Below are 24553 nucleotides of genomic sequence, written 5' to 3'. Positions count from 1 at the left end.
TAGGGGAGTATAAAGGAGAACCTATAAACGTAATTATAGGGGAGTATGAAGGAGAACCTATAAACGTAATTATAGGGGAGTATGAAGGAGAACCTATAAACGTAATTATAGGGGAGTATAAAGGAGAACCTATAAACGTAATTATAGGGGAGTATGAAGGAGAATCTATAAACGTAATTATAGGGGAGTATAAAGGAGAACCTATAAACGTAATTATAGGGGAGTATGAAGGAGAATCTATAAACGTAATTATAGGGGAGTATGAAGGAGAACCTATAAACGTAATTATAGGGGAGTATAAAGGAGAACCTATAAACGTAATTATAGGGGAGTATAAAGGAGAACCTATAAACGTAATTATAGGGGAGTATAAAGGAGAACCTATAAACGTAATTATAGGGGAGTATGAAGGAGAACCTATAAACGTAATTATAGGGGAGTATAAAGGAAAACCTATAAATGTAATTATAGGGGAGTATAAAGGAGAACCTATAAACGTAATTATAGGGGAGTATAAAGGAGAACCTATAAACGTAATTATAGGGGAGTATAAAGGAGAACCTATAAACGTAATTATAGGGGAGTATAAAGGAGAACATATAAACGTAATTATAGGGGAGTATAAAGGAGAACCTATAAACGTAATTATAGGGGAGTATAAAGGAGAACCTATAAACGTAATTATAGGGGAGTATAAAGGAGAACCTATAAACGTAATTATAGGGGAGTATGAAGGAGAACCTATAAACGTAATTATAGGGGAGTATGAAGGAGAACCTATAAACGTAATTATAGGGGAGTATGAAGGAGAACCTATAAACGTAATTATAGGGGAGTATGAAGGAGAACCTATAAATGTAATTATAGGGGAGTATAAAGGAGAACCTATAAACGTAAATATAGGGGAGTATGAAGGAGAACCTATAAACGTAATTATAGGGGAGTATAAAGGAGAACCTATAAACGTAATTATAGGGGAGTATGAAGGAGAACCTATAAACGTAATTATAGGGGAGTATAAAGGAGAACCTATAAACGTAATTATAGGGGAGTATAAAGGAGAACCTATAAACGTAATTATAGGGGAGTATGAAGGAGAACCTATAAACGTAATTATAGGGGAGTATGAAGGAGAACCTATAAACGTAATTATAGGGGAGTATGAAGGAGAACCTATAAACGTAATTATAGGGGAGTATAAAGGAGAACCTATAAACGTAATTATAGGGGAGTATAAAGGAGAACCTATAAACGTAATTATAGGGGAGTATGAAGGAGAACCTATAAACGTAATTATAGGGGAGTATAAAGGAGAACCTATAAACGTAATTATAGGGGAGTATAAAGGAGAACCTATAAACGTAATTATAGGGGAGTATGAAGGAGAACCTATAAACGTAATTATAGGGGAGTATAAAGGAGAACCTATAAACGTAATTATAGGGGAGTATGAAGGAGAACCTATAAACGTAATTATAGGGGAGTATGAAGGAGAACCTATAAACGTAATTATAGGGGAGTATGAAGGAGAACCTATAAATGTAATTATAGGGGAGTATAAAGGAGAACCTATAAACGTAATTATAGGGGAGTATGAAGGAGAACCTATAAACGTAATTATAGGGGAGTATAAAGGAGAACCTATAAACGTAATTATAGGGGAGTATGAAGGAGAACCTATAAACGTAATTATAGGGGAGTATAAAGGAGAACCTATAAACGTAATTATAGGGGAGTATAAAGGAGAACCTATAAACGTAATTATAGGGGGGTATGAAGGAGAACCTATAAACGTAATTATAGGGGAGTATGAAGGAGAACCTATAAACGTAATTATAGGGGAGTATAAAGGAGAACCTATAAACGTAATTATAGGGGAGTATAAAGGAGAACCTATAAACGTAATTATAGGGGAGTATAAAGGAAACCTATAAACGTAATTATAGGGGAGTATGAAGGAGAACCTATAAATGTAATTATAGGGGAGTATAAAGGAGAACCTATAAACGTAATTATAGGGGAGTATAAAGGAGAACCTATAAACGTAATTATAGGGGAGTATAAAGGAAACCTATAAACGTAATTATAGGGGAGTATGAAGGAGAACCTATAAACGTAATTATAGGGGAGTATAAAGGAGAACCTATAAACGTAATTATAGGGGAGTATAAAGGAGAACCTATAAACGTAATTATAGGGGAGTATAAAGGAGAACCTATAAACGTAATCATAGGGGAGTATAAAGGAAAACCTATAAACGTAATTATAGGGGAGTATAAAGGAGAACCTATAAACGTAATTATAGGGGAGTATGAAGGAGAACCTATAAACGTAATTATAGGGGAGTATAAAGGAGAACCTATAAACGTAATTATAGGGGAGTATAAAGGAGAACCTATAAACGTAATTATAGGGGAGTATAAAGGAGAACCTATAAACGTAATTATAGGGGAGTATAAAGGAGAACCTATAAACGTAATTATAGGGGAGTATAAAGGAAACCTATAAACGTAATTATAGGGGAGTATAAAGGAGAACCTATAAACTTAATTATAGGGGAGTATGAAGGAGAACCTATAAACGTAATTATAGGGGAGTATGAAGGAGAACCTATAAACATAATTATAGGGGAGTATGAAGGAGAACCTATAAACGTAATTATAGGGGAGTATAAAGGAGAACCTATAAACGTAATTATAGGGGAGTATAAAGGAGAACCTATAAACGTAATTATAGGGGAGTATGAAGGAGAACCTATAAACGTAATTATAGGGGAGTATGAAGGAGAACCTATAAACGTAATTATAGGGGAGTATAAAGGAGAACCTATAAACGTAATTATAGGGGAGTATAAAGGAGAACCTATAAACGTAATTATAGGGGAGTATGAAGGAGAACCTATAAACGTAATTATAGGGGAGTATAAAGGAGAACCTATAAACGTAATTATAGGGGAGTATAAAGGAGAACCTATAAACGTAATTATAGGGGAGTATGAAGGAGAACCTATAAACGTAATTATAGGGGAGTATGAAGGAGAACCTATAAACGTAATTATAGGGGAGTATGAAGGAGAACCTATAAACGTAATTATAGGGGAGTATAAAGGAGAACCTATAAACGTAATTATAGGGGAGTATAAAGGAGAACCTATAAACGTAATTATAGGGGAGTATGAAGGAGAACCTATAAACGTAATTATAGGGGAGTATGAAGGAGAACCTATAAACGTAATTATAGGGGAGTATAAAGGAGAACCTATAAACGTAATTATAGGGGAGTATGAAGGAGAACCTATAAACGTAATTATAGGGGAGTATAAAGGAGAACCTATAAACGTAATTATAGGGGAGTATAAAGGAAACCTATAAAAGTAATTATAGGGGAGTATGAAGGAGAACCTATAAACGTAATTATAGGGGAGTATAAAGGAGAACCTATAAACGTAATTATAGGGGAGTATAAAGGAGAACCTATAAACGTAATTATAGGGGAGTATGAAGGAGAACCTATAAACGTAATTATAGGGGAGTATGAAGGAGAACCTATAAACGTAATTATAGGGGAGTATGAAGGAGAACCTATAAACGTAATTATAGGGGAGTATGAAGGAGAACCTATAAACGTAATTATAGGGGAGTATGAAGGAGAACCTATAAACGTAATTATAGGGGAGTATAAAGGAGAACCTATAAACGTAATTATAGGGGAGTATAAAGGAGAACCTATAAACGTAATTATAGGGGAGTATAAAGGAGAACCTATAAACGTAATTATAGGGGAGTATGAAGGAGAACCTATAAACGTAATTATAGGGGAGTATGAAGGAGAACCTATAAACGTAATTATAGGGGAGTATGAAGGAGAACCTATAAACGTAATTATAGGGGAGTATAAAGGAGAACCTATAAACGTAATTATAGGGGAGTATAAAGGAGAACCTATAAACGTAATTATAGGGGAGTATGAAGGAGAACCTATAAACGTAATTATAGGGGAGTATGAAGGAGAACCTATAAACGTAATTATAGGGGAGTATAAAGGAGAACCTATAAACGTAATTATAGGGGAGTATGAAGGAGAACCTATAAACGTAATTATAGGGGAGTATAAAGGAGAACCTATAAACGTAATTATAGGGGAGTATGAAGGAGAACCTATAAATGTAATTATAGGGGAGTATAAAGGAGAACCTATAAACGTAATTATAGGGGAGTATGAAGGAGAACCTATCAATGTAATCATAGGGGAGTATAAAGGAGAACCTATAAACGTAATTATAGGGGAGTATAAAGGAGAACCTATAAACGTAATTATAGGGGAGTATAAAGGAGAACCTATAAACGTAATTATAGGGGAGTATAAAGGAAACCTATAAAAGTAATTATAGGGGAGTATGAAGGAGAACCTATAAACGTAATTATAGGGGAGTATAAAGGAGAACCTATAAACGTAATTATAGGGGAGTATGAAGGAGAACCTATAAACGTAATTATAGGGGAGTATAAAGGAGAACCTATAAACGTAATTATAGGGGAGTATAAAGGAGAACCTATAAACGTAATTATAGGGGAGTATAAAGGAGAACCTATAAACGTAATTATAGGGGAGTATAAAGGAGAACCTATAAACGTAATTATAGGGGAGTATGAAGGAGAATCTATAAACGTAATTATAGGGGAGTATAAAGGAGAACCTATAAACGTAATTATAGGGGAGTATAAAGGAGAACCTATAAACGTAATTATAGGGGAGTATAAAGGAGAACCTATAAACGTAATTATAGGGGAGTATGAAGGAGAACCTATAAACGTAATTATAGGGGAGTATGAAGGAGAACCTATAAACGTAATTATAGGGGAGTATGAAGGAGAACCTATAAACGTAATTATAGGGGAGTATGAAGGAGAACCTATAAACGTAATTATAGGGGAGTATGAAGGAGAACCTATAAACGTAATTATAGGGGAGTATAAAGGAGAACCTATAAACGTAATTATAGGGGAGTATAAAGGAGAACCTATAAACATAATTATAGGGGAGTATGAAGGAGAACCTATAAACGTAATTATAGGGGAGTATGAAGGAGAACCTATAAACGTAATTATAGGGGAGTATAAAGGAGAACCTATAAACGTAATTATAGGGGAGTATAAAGGAGAACCTATAAACGTAATTATAGGGGAGTATGAAGGAGAACCTATAAACGTAATTATAGGGGAGTATAAAGGAGAACCTATAAACGTAATTATAGGGGAGTATAAAGGAGAAGAGAAGGAAAACCTGTAATATAAATTATAAGTTACATGACAATTATATATAACTAAACATCAATATAAAGAAACAAGTGATACTGATAAGTTTAACGTTTAGAGGATCAGTCTCTTTAACTTGGAGGTTGTAAAACAAGGGTTTTTTAATAATTAATCAAAGTCCAATATTTGAATAGAGCTGATAGGAACAGAAGATCAGGATCTCCAGGTTGGTTAAATAGTTACTAGTAATTTGTAGGAATGAAGCAATAGTGATTAAAGCTAGTAGGAATAGACAAACAGGATCTCCAGGTTGGTTAATCCGTGTTCAGTAAGTGAGGCAAGTTGAAACGGATGGATTAGATGGTTCAGATAGTATCAGGATGTCAGAGTAGGAGCCAGGATAAGAAGTCTTTTCCACTTCAGGGCACAACTTCAATTAATGTAAAGGCCCACTTTGAAGTCGGTGTGGCATCCTATAGCATGTTGGATGATCATGCTATTCAGGTGAGAGCGTTTTTGGTTAGACTAGTGGCTAGTGAGGCCGCTAGTGGTGGAAAACAGGAATTGCTGCTGGAACTAATTGACTGAAAGGTAAAAGCGTTGAATGAATATGACACCATTACACCAGATGTGTAAAACGGAATTCCCAAAATGGAAACATGTTCCTCTCACTTGGCTGGGTAAAATGATGATTCTCCCAAAGATGATATATATCTTCAGAATTATACCCATCTCTATCCCTCCCTCCCTATTCAAAAACCTCCAAACGGCCCTATCACATTTTGTATGGAACAACAAGAGACCCAGATTGCCCTTATTCCTCCTTCAGCAACAAATGTCTAATGGTGGCCTGGGCCTCCCAAACCTTCAATTGTTTCACAAAGTAGCCTCTCTGGAGGCAACAGTAAAACTTCATGCACCTTAGGTGCACCTTACAATGGGTAGACAAAGAAAGCGGTGGGGCTCCTGGAGGCAGTATAGTGGACATACTATGGGTACCAAAGGAGCTCCGCCTTAAACACTTGAGCTTGCCCCCTCTTACTCTGACAACTCTACATGCATGGAATCACCGACATGGCATACAAGGGCCTCACTGCAAATATCCAAGCACAGCATCCATTAATGTGTAACAGTGATTTTGCCCTGGCTTTTGTTGAAACAATGGAGCCACCTGGGGGCTTAAACATATCAAAGACCTATATGAGAGCAATGATTTGCTAACATTCCCAACACTGCACGCTAAATTTGCATTACCATACGCATTAATTTTCCCCTATCTACAACTGAAAAGCATTCTCCATAGCTATTTATATCAACCGAATTAACTAAACACTTCTCTGGGGGAGGGAATTACTCTTGTACACAACAGATGCAGACATGACTTCCGGTCGGGACCTGAAGCTGAGCGGACGCCATAACTGCGGGCTCCCACCCTGAATCTCTCAATCCGTAAACATCTCGAAAACCGCCCGCCATCCGAACCACAGCACATCGGAACCGAGACCAGGTCCGCACACCGAACCGGCAGATGCCTTTTCGATACACCCCGAAGTCCGGAGGCACTAAACGCAGACCCAGGGCCTACCACACGCCGAACATCCACGGCCTTGCGCAAGTACTTGGCGCCTACGCACAAGGTGACTCAGACGGGGAGAGTGACTATTACTCGTACCCACAGGAGACCCCCGAACCCATGGGGAAACGCGGCCAGAAAAACATCACGGGTCCCTCCACAACACAAGACATAGGCACCTTGCTCCAACGGCAGACGCAGCCCAGATCCCCCGCCAATGCCCAGACGCCGTACCACTCACCGGCTCACACCTTGACCCAAACGGACCAGGCTCCCATGACGCCGGTACCAATTGGGGGACACTATTGGGGGACACTATTTTTGCCACCAAGCAAGACCTCCTGAACTGGACACAAGACATACAAAAAACGCTGGCCGCAGACGTGGGGCGCCTGAAAACAGACATGCATAATGTCACAGAACGCGTCCAAACCACGGAGCTTGACGTTTCAGACCTCCAAAACGAGATGGCAGACATGAAAAACGCCATGCTTCAATTACAAGCCGCGCAGCAGAATCTAACGCTGCAGATGTCCACTCAGGAAGACAGGGCCAGGCGGAACCATGTAAAAATCCGAGGCATACCAGCCACTATCCAGGCCGCAGACCTGCCGCACTACGTTCGCAGGCTCCTAGCCACCATCCTGCCACCGGCAGTATGCCGGAAAGTTGAGCTGGACAGCATATACAGATTACCGGCGAACCCAAAGTCGCCTACTACACCTGCTGCAGATGTCATACTTAAATTCGCCTCCACACGCGACAAAACTCAACTCCTGACAGCAACCAGAGGTAAAACGCCCCTTACGTTTGAATCAGCCCAATTATCGTTTTACCAGGACTTAACCCGGGCTACCTTACAATGGCGCAGGACGCTGTCAAGACTTACCAGCCATCTACGTACTCTAGGGGTGCCCTATCGATGGGGCCCACAAAGATCACTACTAGTTCCGCATAATGAAACTACCCACAAGATAACTTCAGAGGCGGAGGCACCCGTGCTCCTGACGAAACTGGGGCTGCCAGTCATACCAACCGACTTGCCTCATGAGCCCCAGCATGAAATGGGAGACCCAGCCACCAGCACGCCGTTCATCCCACGAGAAAGCCCGACGCCGAGCCCGCAACCCGGACAACAGTAGATGACATGTCCCCAGAGACCGACACCGTCGGGCCGATGATGCTCCCACACACAGATGACGCACTTACTCACGTTACAGTAAACCGTCTCTACCAGAATAACGGACCTTGGGACAGTCTAATATGAGTATTATATTGTTGTGGTTATTGATGTCTCACTAGCACACCCTTACTTCATGGTGTACATACGCGACACCGGAACCGAGACGTTCCATCCAACGTGTATAATTTAAGTTACCTGCCAGTGCCTATGACAATTGTGCCTTATTCTCGTTTCTTGTACCCCTTAGCTGGCACTACTCAGCATTCACATGTTAAGCATATTAGAAATTTAGCATTTTTCATTTTAATATTGTTTGGATTACTTGAACCATGTCACTGATCACGACATTAGGTCAGCATGCACCATATGTTCTCGCCTCAATGATAATTGAGCATTCTCCCCCACAGGCAACCCGCCGGTCGCACCTCCCTACACCAACGACGTGACCCTTGCTCTTACTCTTAATTAATATCTTTGCAGCTTTACCAATGCTGTACTCTAGACACCAACATAAGTTTATCACTCCACCTTATTTACGGTTAGGCTGTCCAGGCTCTCAGGGCCACCATACTTTCAAACTAATAATGCCTAGGGTTGACATTAGCCTGGCAAATCAAGCTAACATAGTTGATTTACGACTGTTCATTCTCGTTTGTACTACTCTTGAAATCCTACATTTCCACACGAGCTGGCTCCTATGACTAACACCATAAGCACATTAGACATACTATTTCAGAGTGCACTCAACCAACATCGTACAGGGCATGTTCACTCTACTAAATTCTTCACGTGACAAACACAGCGTAAGCAATCATTAATTGCTCTCACGTAATAACTACACCTAGCCTGTATTAACCTGTTACACTATTATACAAATGTGGCAGTCTTTCATGAGAATGTATCCCACCAATGCTGATCACCTTAATTCGTTTTCCCTGGTAATAACTTTTATGATGTATTTTGAGATGCAAATGCCATATTATAGAACACTACAAAATATAAAAGGAGGCAGACACTCACGGGAGAGGCTGCAATATGTTCGCATGACCCCAATCTGTATGGTTAAACGTGCAACCCCTTCATTCTTTTCTGTACCCCATTTACAATATGCCTCAATAAAAGAAAGATTGACAAAACAGATGCAGACATAACCCAGTTAAAGGGACACTCCAGGCTCCCAGACCACTTCTGCCCATTAGAGTGGTCTGGGTGCCAACTCCCACTACCCTTAACCCTGCAACTATAAATATTGCAGTTTTTATAAACTGCAATATTTACCTTGCAGGGTTAACTCCTCCTCTATTGGCTGTCTACTAGACAGCCACTAGAGAGCACTTCCGTGTTTATAGCACATGAAAAGTGTGCTATAGCTTCGCTGGACATCCTCACGCTATGTGAGGACCTCCAGCGCCACCAAAATCCCCATAGGAAAGCATTGAAAGCATTTTTTTGACAAGGACTTTTAAATATATGTCTCAATGGAAAACAGAATGCGACCAAGCACTGACTGGCCCTGAATGGAGTGTTTCCCTTACAGCATTAAGGGGTGTAACATCTTGTTATTCCCATATGGAATCCCATAGAAAACTGCTCTATCGCTGGTACTATACCCATTGCCGATTGCATAAAATCTAATGCGCACTGTTGGAGGTGTGGAATGCCAGAGGGGACAATGTACCACACCTGGTGGGACTGCGGTCTGCTCCAGCCGTTGTGGTAGCATGTGTGCTCACTTTTTCACAATCTTAAATTAGATAATATAACTGCTTGCCAGACTCCTGCCTGTTTCTTAGGTTTACCGACCTGCCGACCCAGCTCACAAGCACTATCTTAGCAGTCCGCAACCTTATAGCCTTATCTAGGAAGACAACAAACTGCCTGACATTGAGCAGATGATGGACAAAATCCACCAATATTATCTATATAAAAAAGTATCAACCACCACATTAAAACAAAGCGTATGCGTACAACAAACTTGGGCCTCCTGGTTAGCCCTCAGAGATAATGGAAAGAGCGCATACCAGCCATAAAGCTCTATATAGCGCGCTCGTCCAGCTCTACCTTCCCCAAAATAATGGACGCACTACATACAACTTTATTAATGGTTTAGAAAGTGATGCAAGTGATCAAGGGGGACATACTGTATGGTGACACATACCTATGGGGTGATATATAATTAATTTCACCTCCCCTCCCATTCTTCACTTTCATCCCGCACATTAATAAAGTGGCAAACACGCATCAATACTACAACTACCAAGTAGTATTGTAACTGAGCTCCCTGTAACCCGACTGGGTACCTCCGCCAAGGACCGCTTCTTAGCTGGAACAGGGAATAGACCGCAGCACTTCTGTCCACAGTCGGAGTGGTTTGACTGGGGTCCTGGAACCGCTCCCTCCTGGAGCCGAATGGGGAATTCGGTCTAGCCCCCATCAGGCACTGGACAACACTCAGTCCTGGGAGCTCTAGTCCTTACGAGGTCTATACCCATTGAATCCTCCACCCTGAACAGTGATTAAAGAGTAGCCATGTCCCCTCCCAGTAACCAGACAACACATAGTTCTGGGAGTACAAGCTGGAATACGTTTATTGGCAGCCAACACTGGCACTCCCCCTGGACCTGAGAGTAGACAGTAAAAACATACATACAATTACATTGGCTCTCAGATCCAGGACACTCCCATACAAAACAAGATAATCCCTCCCCCCCGTGCCTGGGAGATAATTGAGTCAAGCACTGTATTAAACTCAATTATCTCCAAGCACAAAAAACACACATTTCCCAAAAACCCCCAAAGTACCTTAACCCCTTAAGGACACATGACAAGTGTGACATGTCATGATTCCATTTTATTCCAGAAGTTTGGTCCTTAAGGGGTTAAAATTACATAAAACCCCACAAAACCCCCTGATACACCTGATCTGGGTGACCACCATATCCAAAAATCACCCAGATCGGTTCAGGAATTTCCTGGAAGTCATAATTTGACCGACCGCACGCATGTTCCCATGCCCAAAACAGTTCCAGAGAATCAGGGCTTGCGGTCGGTCTAGTTCGGTAGTTTAAAAACGGAACAAACTACCGAACATAGTTAATGTTCTTACCCTGGAGCTTGTTCCCATTATTCGTGGGAACGTTTCCACTGAACAGCGCCTTTCTAAGTGTTGTAGAACCGAACCCAAGCGATCATGGAAGTCCAGCAGTGTTCAGGAGTTTTAGTGTCCAAAAATAGTTCCATGAACTCGACAACCAAACACTGCTGCCTGTTTTCATGCGAACAAGATGGCCACCACCTCGTGGTCGTCCATGGGAATTGCGGCCACCCAGACGAACACTTAGAACACTGAAGTGGAAATTGCTACAAAGCAATTAGGCTTAACAAGCTCCCGGGTGGTCTACGGATCGTGGATCCCGAACCATGTAGTCCAAATACACGAACGGAGACTTTTAAATCACATTTTACAGGGTCCATAGTCTGTGGGCAGGAGGCTGGCAAGCAGGCTCCTCCAGGAACTCGAGGCAAACTCACTTGGAAAGGGGAGTTTGTCACAAGTACCACCCTTCAGCTGCAGCACAGCTCCCCAGAATTTTACATGCAAGGCATGACCCTGACTGACCTTACGTCAAGGCTAAGAAACCACCAATCCATGTTTGTGCCCTCTAATACCATGTAACTTTGCATGGCAGCAATACCATTTGATGTGCTTTTTCTCCCTATATGTATTCTCCATCTCTTTTCTGTACTCCTCATTTGTTGAAATCAATAAACTTTAAATGAGAAAAAAAATTTAAACCTCTTTAGTTTAGAAAAACGGTGCATCAGAGGGGATATAATAACATTATACAAATATATCCGGGTCAATACAAAGCATTGTCCGGAAATCTATTTACAAACCGGACTTTACATAGGACACAAGGTCAGGTGTTTAAACTGGAAGAAAGAAGATTTCGTCTAATGAAAAGAAAGGGGTTTTTTTTTACAGTAAGAACAAGTGGTTTTATCAGATTCTGTACAGATGTTATAACAGCAACTAGATGCTTACTTGATATAATCTTTCAATGTAGGGTAACAGCTACTTGATCCAAGGATAAATCTGACGGCCATTCTGGGGTCAAGAAAGAATTTTTATTTTCCTACTTTGTTGTTTTGCAAAATTGGAAGTGGTTTGCAAGCTGGGGATTGTTTGCCTTCTTTGATCAACAGCAAAAAAACAGATTTGGGGAAGGCTGAACTTGATGGACACGTGTCTTTTTTCAGCCTATGGAACTATGTAACCAACGCACAGAAGCAGCCAATGCAGAGACCCAAGAGAGATAAGAATAAAAATGATCAGCGAAAAGCATCTACACAGGTCTGAAGTCATCTCATATCAAAAGCAAAAATAAGAAGAAGAAATAATCAAACGTAAAGAATTTCAATTGAGATTGTTTAACAATACAGACACGTCCAACCACTATTAAATCACATAGTAATGGACGATCTAATAAAATATCATTACATCATTAAAGTACAGTTTTGAAGAATTTACCTTGAATCCATTTGGGTTCTGGATCGTAAATAGAAAACTTTTTTCTAAAGAGATCTTCCAAGGTGAGGACACTTCCAGAAGAGTTTGGGATTTCGTCTAAATAAAACATAATAGAAATAAATAAATGAGTCCTTTTTATCAAAAGACAGGCGTGTGTGCTGTGATGCCTCCGGTCTATGATTGATTTAAAGTAGATGTTTATTTGTTTGATTATAGTATTGGATGGGGCTTGACCTCTCATTGGGACAGAACAGCCCAGAGGATTAAATGGGAAAAGGATAATAATTCAGGGGACAGAGTCAAATGTAACAGTATCACATCTTTACACATCATCAGCAGCTATGAATTCATTTCATTTCATTTTCACATAGTGTATCGCATGATATTTAGTGCTGCAATCTCATGTTTAGTAGATTGTAACATATTGAAATATTTATGCACATTCACACACTGTATTTTATTCCATTTATTTCTGTGCATTCACACACTATTTTATTCCATTTATTTCTGTGCATTCACACACTGTGTATTTTCTTCTATGTATTTCTGTGCATTCACACACTGTATTTTATTATATTTATTTATGTGCATTCACACACTATTTTATTCCATTTATTTCTGTGCATTCACACACTGTGTATTTTATTCTATGTATTTCTGTGCATTCACACACTGTATTTTATTATATTTATTTCTGTGCATTCACACACTATTTTATTCCATTTATTTCTGTGCATTCACACACTGTGTATTTTCTTCTATGTATTTCTGTGCATTCACACACTGTATTTTATCATATTTATTTATGTGCATTCACACACTATTTTATTCCATTTATTTCTGTGCATTCACACACTGTATATTTTATTCTATTTATTTATGTGCATTTACACACTGTATTTTATTATATTTATTTATGTGCATTCACACACTGTATATTTTATTCCATTTATTTCTGTGCATTCACACACTATATTTTATTCTATTTATATTTGTGCATTCACACACTGTATATTTTATTCTATGTATTTATGTGCATTCACACACTGTGTATTTCATTCTATTTATTTATGTGCATTCACACACTGTATATTTTATTCTATTTATTTTTGTGCATTCACACACATTATTGTATTCCATTTATTCCTGTGCATACACACACTGTATATTCTATTCTATGTATTTATGTGCATTCACACACTGTGTATTGTATTCTATTTATGTATGTGCATTCACACACTGTGTATTGTATTCTATTTATTTATGTGCATTCACACACTGTATATTCTATTTATGTATGCACATTCACACACTGTATATTTTATTCTATTTATGTATGTGCATTCACACACTGTATATTTTATTCTATTTATTTCTGTGCATTCACACACTGTATATTGTATTCTATTTATTTCTGTGCATTCACACACTATATTTTATTCTATTTATTTCTGTGCATTCACACTCTGTATTCTATTCTATTTATTTATGTGCATTCACACACTGTTTATTCTATTCTATGTATTTATGTGCATTCACACACTGTATTATATTCTATTTATTTATGTGCATTCACAGACTGTGTATTTTATTCTATGTATTTATGTGCATTCACACACTGTATTTTATTCTATTTATTTATGTGCATTCACACACTGTGTATTTTATTCTATTTATTTCTGTGCATTCACACTCTGTATTATATTCTATTTATTTCTGTGCATTCACACACTGTTTATTCTATTCTATGTATTTATGTGCATTCACACACTGTATTATATTCTATTTATTTATGTGCATTCACAGACTGTGTATTTTATTCTATGTATTTATGTGCATTCACACACTGTATTTTATTCTATTTATTTATGTGCATTCACACACTGTGTATTTTATTCTATTTATTTATGTGCATTCACACACTGTATATTTTATTCTATTTCTTTATGTGCATTCACACAATGTATATTTTATTCTATTTATTTATGTGCATTCACACACTGTGTATTTTATTCTATGTATTTATGTGCATTCACACACTGTATATTTTATTCGATTTATTTATGTGCATTCACACACTGTATATTTTATTATATTTATGTGCATTCACACACACTATATTTTATTCAATTTATTTATGTGCATTCACACACTGTATATTTTATTCTATTTATTTATGTGCATTCACACACTGTGTGTATTATTACATGTATTTATGTGCATTCATTCACTGTATATTTTATTCGATTTATTTATGTGCATTCACACACTGTATATTTTATTATATTTATTTATATGCATTCACACACTGTATATTTAATTCTATTTATTTCTGTGCATTCACACACACTATATTTGATTCCATTTGTTTATGTGCATTCACACACTGTATATTTTATTACATTTCTTTATGTGCATTCATACACTGTGTATTTTATTCTATTTATTTATGTGCATTCACACACTGTGTATTCTATTCTATTTATTTCTGTGCATTCACACACTGTATATTTTATTCTATGTACTTATGTGCATTCACACACCGTGTTTTCTATTCTATTTATTTCTGTGCATTCACACACTGTATATTTTATTCTATGTATTTATGTGCATTCACACACTGTGTATTGCATTTTATTTATTTATGTGCATTCACACACTGTGTATTTTATTCTATGTATTTATGTGCATTCACACACTGTGTATTTTATTCTATTTATTTCTGTGCATTCACACACAGTATATTTGTTCTATGTATTTATGTGCATTCACACACTGTGGATTGTATTCTATTTATTTCTGTGCATTCACACACTGTATATTTTATTTCATTTATTTATGTGCATTCATACACTGTATATTTTATTATATTTATGTGCATTCACACGCTGTATATTTTATTCCATTTATTTTTGTGCATTCACACACTGTATATTTTATTCCATTTATTTTTGTGCATTCACACACTGTATATTTTATTTCATTTATTTCTGTGCATTCACACACTGTATATTTTATTTCATTTATTTATGTGCATTCACACACTGTATATTTTATTCTATGTATTTTTGTGCATTCACACACTGTATATTGTATTCTATTTATTTATGTGCATTCACACACTGTATGTGACAGACCCATCTGTATAGACTAAGATTGCTGGTTCGTCTATTTGCCCCCTTTTCGTCTATTTGCCTGTCCGTATACCCCTGTTCGTTTGTTCTATGAAATAACCGATTGAAACTACCGAAAGGACGGCCACCCAGGAGAGAAGTGTGCTGCTGGTTAACCTCTTGGCCCCAATTAGAACGTTGTGGTTAACCGCAGACTCCATTCTAACCGTATTCAGGGTGGTCGTCGTTCGTATGCCGACCACGAGGCGGCGGCCATTTGAAACAATGCGAAAGACCAGCGGTGTTCGGCGCAGACTCTATGGAACTAAAAACTGACACTTTTTCTGCTGAACACCGCTGAAACCACCGACCGCCCTTCTCGGTCGACAAGGCATGCGACCACCGGCCGTTCGGGAGTTTGGATTACACGAATGGACTTAACCCAGATAGCCATCCAATGAAGTCAATCGCATACCGAAAGACTGTAAGAGACTTTGACTCCATGGCGATTGAACTGTGCGTATGGGATCTGAGTGCTATTCGCTAAGATTATGCACTCAGATCCAGGCTATCTAGGGATACGTTGCACGAATGTAACATGTTCGGTAGTTGTATAATTATTTATTTTTACATGTTTTTTTGTGTTTGATTTAAAATGGCGATTTGCCTCTGTCCTGGAGATAATTGAATTACTTCTCGATTATCTGCATTATGGGAATATTTTGTGCCTGTATGTCTGAAAGTGCCATATGTCTGTCTGTCATTACAGCCTCCCATTTGGTCCCCTAGGGGAGTGTCCACCAAGTGGGAGACCTGGATAAATACGGGCGGGTAGCCCACAGTAAAGGCAGTTCTTGTTTTACCCTCAATGCGGAGCTTGATCTCGTTATTGGAGGGGAGATTTACTACACGGTTAGCGACTGATTACTGGAAACGTAAGCCGCTTGGATGTTATATTTGCTCGGCTGTTAGCCGCGATTCGTGGATTTATTATTCGTGAGTTTGGGATCCGTACGGGTCCCGGTCGGGAGATTGGTGCATTCCCCTGGTTGCAGTTCGTACGGTTGGAGTATACGAATGGAGCTTGCATTATTGCGAAAGGGGAAGCTTAACTAAACGGCGGTTTCACTCCTTTATGCCAGAGGGGTCGTAACACTGTTTATTGTATTCTATTTATTTATGTGCATTCACACACTGTGTATTTTATTCGATTTATTTATTTGCATTCACACACTATATATTTTATTCGATTTATTTATGTATGCTCCATGTTTAGTTTTGTTCTGTTTCCATTTCTGTTTGAGAGATAATGAGATACATCTCAGGAGTGAAATTACTGATTTCGGCAGATTGTGACTGGCTTCTAACAGCAGGAAAAAGTTCTACAACAGAAATACGAAAAATGCACGAGTTCTGGCTTTTACCTTAAACAGCACAGAGGCTGGAAATAGGAACAGGCTCGTCAAGGGATTAATTAGCGGAATATAGCATATTGCACTCAGTGCAGACTACAGACTCTGCTCCAACCCTTGTCCTACGGCATGACATTCACCAAGACACGCAGCTGATTGCCAAACATTTCTCTCTGGGACCAATATAGCCATACTAGCAGGGAAAACTTCCTGGGCCCTGCTGGGGAATTGACTAGATAAATGTGCCAGGCTTGGTAACCCTACGTCATCTGTTGTGGCCTGTTAATGCCACAGTAATTATGGCACATGGACATTGTCAGTGGTGGCCACTAGATGCCTGCCAGGCCTATAAACCAATTAATACCGATCTAGTTTAAACCCAGCAATGCCCATGTATGGACCTTCTTTCCATGCCAAATGCTGACTTGTTTAACATTGATTACTTTCTAACTGAAACAGGACAAGATGACGTTAAGCATGTTATATTTGACACTGTTCTATATTCAGCACAACATCATTTGCTCTATAGACCACGTCAGACTGGGTCAGGACAATAAATCAGATTTCACAGGAATACAGTGAAATGCTTTAAAGGAACTTTAAGCCTGTTAAACCTCCATTATGATCAATACGGGACACGGACAGGGGACATCAGGGAGCTGGGACAGAACATGACGCGGAAATGGGGACATCAGGGAGATGGGACAAAACATGACATGGGACATCAGGGAGCTGGGACAGAACATGACGCGGAAATGGGGACATCAGGGAGATGGGACAGAACATGACGCGGAAATGGGGACATCAGGGAGATGGGACAGAACATGACATGGACAGGGACCATCAGGGAGCTGGGACAGAACATGACATGGGACATCAGGGAGCTAGGACAGAACATGACACGGAAAGGGGACATCAGGGAGATGGGACAGAACATGACATGGACAGGGACCATCAGGGAGCTGGGACAGAACATGACATGGGACATCAGGGAGCTAGGACAGAACATGACACGGACATGGGATATCAGGGAGATGGGACAGAACGTGACACGGACAGGGGGCAACAGATTGGACAGAATAGTACGCGGACATGGGGACATCAGGGAGATGGGACAGAACATGATGCAGACAGGGGCATCAGAGAGATGGGACAAAACATGGCACGGACATGGGGACATCAGCAAGATGGGACGGAACACAACGCGGACAGTGAACAACAGCGAGATGGGACAGAAAATGACGCGGACAGGGGACATCAGGGAGCTGGGACAGAAGATGATGCGGACAGGGGACATCAGGGAGATGGGACAGAACATGACGCGGACAAGAGACATCAGGGAGATGGGACAGAACATGACGTGGACAGGGAACATCAGCGAGATGGGACAGAGCATGATGAGGACATGGGGGCATCAGGGAGATGGGACAAAACATGACGCGGACATGGGGACATCAGCGATATAGGACAGAAAATGACGCGGACAGGGGACATCAGGGAGCTGGGACAGAACATGACACGGACAGGGAACAACAGCGAGATGGGACAGAAAAGGACGCGGACAGGGGACATCAGGGAGCTGGGACAGAACATGACGCGGACAGGGAACAACAGCGAGATGGGACAGAACATGATGCGGACAAGGGAAATCAGGGAGATGGGGCAGAACGTGACATGGACAAGAGACATCAGGGAGATGGGACAGAATGTGACGTGGACAGGGAACATCAGCGAGATGAAACGGAACATGACGTGGACAGGGAACATCAGCGAGATGAGACGGAACATGACATGGACATGGGACATCAGGGAGCTGGAACAGAACATGACTTGGACAGGGGACATCAGCGAGATGGGATAGAGCATGATGCGGACAGGATGCATCAGGGAGATGGGACAGAACGTGACACTGACCGGGGACATCAGGGAGATGGGACAGAACGTGACACTGACAGGGGACAACATGGCGATGGGACAGAACGTGACATGGACAGGGGGCATAAGGGAGCTGGGACGGAACGTGACACGGACATGGGACATCAGCGAGATGGGACAGAACGTGACACAAACAGGGGACATCAGGGAGATTGGACAGAACGTGACACGGACAGGGGGCATCAGGGAGATTGGACCGAACGTGACACGGACAGGGGGCATCAGGGAGATGGGACCAAACATGACGCGGACATGGGGACATCAGAAAGATGGGACAGAACATGACACGGACAGGGAGCATCAGGGAGATGGGACAAAACATGACGTGGACAGGGGGCATCAGGGAGATAAGACAGAATATGACGCGGACATGGGGACATCAGCGAGATGGGACAGAACATGACGCGGACAGGGGACATCAGGGAGCTGGGACAGAAAATTACGCAGACAGGGGACATCAGGGAGCTGGGACAGAACATGACTTGGACAGGGGACATCAGCGAGATGGGACAGAGCATGATGCGGACAGGGGAAATCAGGGAGATGGGGCAGAACGTGACGTGGACAAGAGACATCAGGGAGATGGGACAGAATGTGACGTGGACAGGGAACATCAGCAAGATGAAACGGAACATGACGTGGACAGGGAACATCAGCGAGATGAGACGGAACATGACATGGACATGGGACATCAGGGAGCTGGAACAGAACATGACTTGGACAGGGGACATCAGCGAGATGGGACAGAGCATGATGCGGACAGGATGCATCAGGGAGATGGGACAGAACGTGACACTGACAGGGGACATCTGTCAGGATCGGGACAGGGATCCAACACGCAGGGTACAAAGAGTGGAAAGGTACGTATACCGGGCCTTAGAATGGCCGGACTAACGTACCGAGAGTAATAGAGAATAGTCAATAATAGAGACAAGCCGAGGTCGAGGGAACGAGAAGACAGATAAGCGAGAGACAAGCCGGGTCAAGGGATAACAGAGAAGCAGGGTAGTACAACAAGCCGAGTCAAAACCAAATAGAGCAAACTAGAATACCAGAGCACTGAGTGACTAGACAAGCTAGAACCACGACAGGGCAATGAGCTGAAGTGAGAAGTAAGCTTAAATACCCTGGCTCCGGATGGTAAGCACGCCTCTGACAAGTACCGATTGGATATCGGACACTTGAGTGGCAGGTCGCTCGTGATAGCGTCATGACGTCACGTATTGAGCGTCCTGCTAGAAAAGGACGTGGATTCCTCGCGGTGGGTGTTTAAGTGACTGGATGAACTGCGAGGAACGAAGGAAACAGCTCGCCTGGACGGACAAACCACCAAGTCTCTACCTCCCTTAGAGGTAGAGGCCTCAGGTACCCTGACAGTACCCCCCCTCTCAGATACGCCCACCGGGCGGAAGGAACCGGGGCGAGATGGGAAGCGGAGGTGAAATGCTCTGCGAAGGCGAGAAGCATGAACGTCCTCCTGAGGTACCCAACTCCTCTCCTCAGGACCATATCCCCTCCAGTTGACCAGATATTGCAATTTTCCCCTAGAAATTCTGGAATCAATGATGGAGCTGACCTCGTACTCCTCCCGACCCTCCACCTGAACAGGACGAGGTGAGGAGACCTTAGAGGAGAATTTGTTGCAAATAAGAGGTTTCAACAAGGAGACATGAAAAGAGTTAGGAATGCGTAAGGCAGGTGGCAGAGCAAGGCGATACGCAACCGGGTTGATACGAGTGAGAACCCTGTAAGGACCTATGTAGCGAGGAGCAAATTTCATAGATGGAACTTTTAGGCGAATATTCTTAGTACTCAGCCATACCCTATCCCCAGGAACAAAGACAGGAGCCGCTCTTCTATGCTTGTCAGCGTGTTTCTTGAACAACGAGGAATTATGTAACAGAATTTGCCGAGTCTGATCCCATAATTTCTTCAGGTTGGCGACATGATCATCAACCGACGGTATCCCCTGAGAAGAGGAAACCGAAGGAAAAATCGAAGGATGAAAGCCATAGTTCATGAAGAAAGGGCTAGAGCGAGTTGAATCACAAACAAGGTTATTGTGTGCGAACTCCGCCCAAGGAATCAGACCGACCCAATCGTCCTGGTGTTCGGAAACAAAGCAACGTAGATACTGTTCGATCTTTTGATTGGTACGTTCAGCAGCTCCGTTAGACTGAGGGTGATAGGCAGAGGAAAAGTTCAATTTGATACCCATTTGAGAACAAAAGGATCTCCAGAAACGTGAGACAAATTGAGAACCTCTATCAGAAACAATCTCCGAAGGAATCCCATGTAGGCGAAAAACCTCTCTCGCAAAAATCTCCGCCAATTCAGGAGAAGTCGGAAGTTTAGGTAATGGCACGAAATGGGCCATCTTAGTAAATCTATCCACCACCGTGAGAATAACAGTCTGTCTCTTGGAAGCAGGCAAATCAACGATAAAGTCTATGGACAAACAGGACCAAGGTTTCTCAGGAATGTCCAAGGGGTGTAACAGGCCACATGGAGATGCATGAGGTTGTTTAGTCTTGGCACAAGTCTCACAAGCTGCAACGAACTCCTCAATATCTTTTCGTAGTGAAGGCCACCAGAAATCCTTGGATATCAGAGAGTATGTCTTGCGAATACCAGGATGACCAGCTACTTTACTTTCGTGAAAACATTGTAAGAGCTCCAGTTGAAGTTCAGGGGGAACAAAGTTTCTTCCCTCAGGAGTGTTTCCGGGAGCTAGATGTTGTGACTTCAAGATCTGGTCAAGTAGCGGAGAATGAATTTTGAGGCTGGTATTAGCAATAATATTGCATTTGGGCACAATGGAGGACAAAAGTGGTTCAACTGAAGCAGAAGGCTCATATTGGCGAGATAGCGCATCGGCTTTAGAATTCTTTGAGCCGGGTCTGTAAGTCAGAACGTAATTGAAATGGGTAAGAAACAACGACCAACGAGCCTGCCTGGAGGACAAACGCTTGGCCTCTCCGATATAAGACAGATTTTTGTGGTCTGTTAGAATGGTAACAGGATGTAATGTACCTTCCAATAAATGTCTCCACTCTTTCAAAGCCTTGATAACCGCTAGTAATTCTCTGTCACCAATGTCATATCTGCTCTCAGTACCGGACAATTTTTTAGAGAAAAATCCACATGGATGCAATGGTTTATCAACACCCAACCTCTGAGATAGGACAGCACCTAAACCAGTCTCTGATGCGTCTACCTCAAGTAGAAAAGGCAGGGAAGTGTCGGGGTGAACTAAAATTGGAGCGGAAGCGAAAAGCTTCTTGAGAGTTTTGAACGCAAGAAGAGCTTCAGTAGTCCAATTCTTAGTATCAGCCCCCTGTTTGGTCATATTAGTGATAGGTGCGATAATCGAAGAATAGCCCTTAATAAAGCGCCTATAATAATTAGAAAAACCAATAAATCTCTGTATGGCTTTAAGACCTTTGGGTAAAGGCCACTCTAGAATGGAGTGGAGCTTATCCGGATCCATCTTAAATCCCTCCCCAGAGATCACATAGCCGAGAAAGGTTACCTGGGTTTGATCAAAGCTACATTTCTCCAACTTGCAGTACAAGCCATGCTGGAGAAGCTTGTGCAAAACCCTCCTGACTTGCTTGTGATGAGTCTCAATCTCACTAGAATGTATGAGTATATCATCTAGGTATACAATGACGCAATCTTGCTGAAATTCCCTAAGAACCTCATTTATCAGATCCTGGAATACAGCTGGTGCATTGCATAACCCAAAAGGCATAACAGTATATTCATAGTGGCCACATCGAGTATTGAATGCCGTCTTCCACTCATGTCCCTGCTGGATTCTCACCAAGTTATATGCCCCTCTGAGGTCTAACTTGGTGAAAATTGTAGAGCCCTTCAAACGATCGAAGAGTTCGGTGATCAAGGGAATCGGGTAGGCATTTTTAATGGTTATCTTATTTAGGCCTCGATAATCAATACAAGGTCTCAAAGAACCATCTTTCTTTTTAACAAAAAAAAATCCAGCCCCGGCAGGGGAGGAGGACCTCCTAATGAATCCCTTGTCTAAATTTTCGTGAATATACTCCTCTAGAACTGAGTTCTCTTTCGTAGATAACGGGTATACATGACCTCTGGGGGGCATGGTACCAGGGAGTAGGTTAATTTTGCAATCAAAGGACCTGTGTGGAGGTAAGGTATCGGCTTTCTTTTTGTCAAATACTGCCCTTAAATCTAGATACTGAGACGGAATTTGTGTCTCTGTAGGATTGTCAGAGTTAGCCGATGTGTTGGTTAATCCGAGAGGTGAGACCTTCCGCAAGCATTTTTCTTGACAATTCTGTCCCCACGAAACTATCTCCCCTGACTCCCAATTAATAATAGGGTTATGTCTCCTCAACCAGGAGTACCCCAGGACTATGGGAATAGACGGAGAAGAAATGAGCAGTAAGGATATGTCCTCTCTATGTAGGATGCCAACAGTTAAGTTAATCGGTATGGTCTCATGGAAAATGACAGGCTCAAGTAACGGTCTACCATCGATGGCCTCAACAGCCAGTGGTGTCTCTTTTAACTGGGATGGAATAGCATGCTTGGCAGCAAAACCCTGATCTATAAAGCTCTCAGCAGCTCCAGAATCGATTAGTGCCATAGTCTTAACTACTCCCTTCTCCCACTTTAAAGAAACGGGTAACAGGAGTCTGAGCTCTTTGTAGTTGTGAATAGAGGACAAAGTAGAAACACCCAAGGCCTGTCCTCTAGAGAAACTTAGGTGCGAGCGTTTCCCGAACGATTGGGACAATTTAGGCGTAAATGACCTCTGACTCCACAATACATACATAAACCCTCCCTTCTCCTGTACTGTCTCTCCCTCTCTGTGAGATGAGTACTGCCTATCTGCATAGGTTCAGAAATACGTAAGTCCTCGAACTCAGAATCTTGAAAGGTAGGCGCTAGTTTAAAGGAGGGTCTACGGGTCCTATCTCGAGTGTTCTGCCTCTCTCTTAGGCGTTCATCAATACGAGATATAAAAGAAATTAAATCCTCCAAATTTTCAGGGAGTTCTCTAGTAGCAACCTCGTCAAGAATTACATCTGATAACCCATTCAGAAATACGTCTATATAAGCCTGTTCGTTCCACTTAACTTCTGCCGCCAAGGACCTGAACTCTAATGCATAATCCACAAGTGTTCGATTGTCCTGTCTAAGGCGCAACAGTAATCTAGCTGCATTGACCTTTCTACCAGGAGGGTCAAAAGTTCTTCTAAACGCAGCTACAAAGGCATTATAATTATAGACTAGTGGATTATCATTCTCCCATAAAGGATTGGCCCATCTCAGAGCTTTCTCAATGAGTAAAGTAATAACAAATCCAACCTTCGCTCTATCTGTAGGATAAGAGCGGGGTTGTAATTCGAAATGGATGCTAATCTGGTTCAGAAAGCCACGACACTTCTCCGGTGACCCGCCATAACGTACTGGTGGGGTAATACGGGAAGAAGCACCTACAGTGGCTACCTCTAGACCTGAGACTGCAGGAGAAATAGAAGGAGTACGTGTCTCCTCAGGTGGA

General features: G+C 41.4%; 1 protein-coding gene across 1 annotated transcript in view; it reads right to left on the bottom strand.

The window, feature by feature from the left end:
* DPP10 (dipeptidyl peptidase like 10) overlaps window positions 1-24553 on the bottom strand; it is a 349421-nt gene that overhangs the window by 224121 nt on the left and 100747 nt on the right. The window contains exon 3 of the mRNA XM_063429143.1: window positions 12543-12638. Within this exon, the coding sequence (XP_063285213.1) occupies window positions 12543-12638 (96 nt within the window). The remainder of the gene's footprint in view (window positions 1-12542; window positions 12639-24553) is intronic.

Source organism: Pelobates fuscus, chromosome 8, assembly GCF_036172605.1.
Source record: "Pelobates fuscus isolate aPelFus1 chromosome 8, aPelFus1.pri, whole genome shotgun sequence".
NCBI classification, from domain to species: Eukaryota; Metazoa; Chordata; class Amphibia; order Anura; family Pelobatidae; genus Pelobates; species Pelobates fuscus.
The sequence above is the reverse complement of the archived record's forward strand: the minus strand, read 5'-3'. Positions and strand labels throughout refer to the sequence as shown.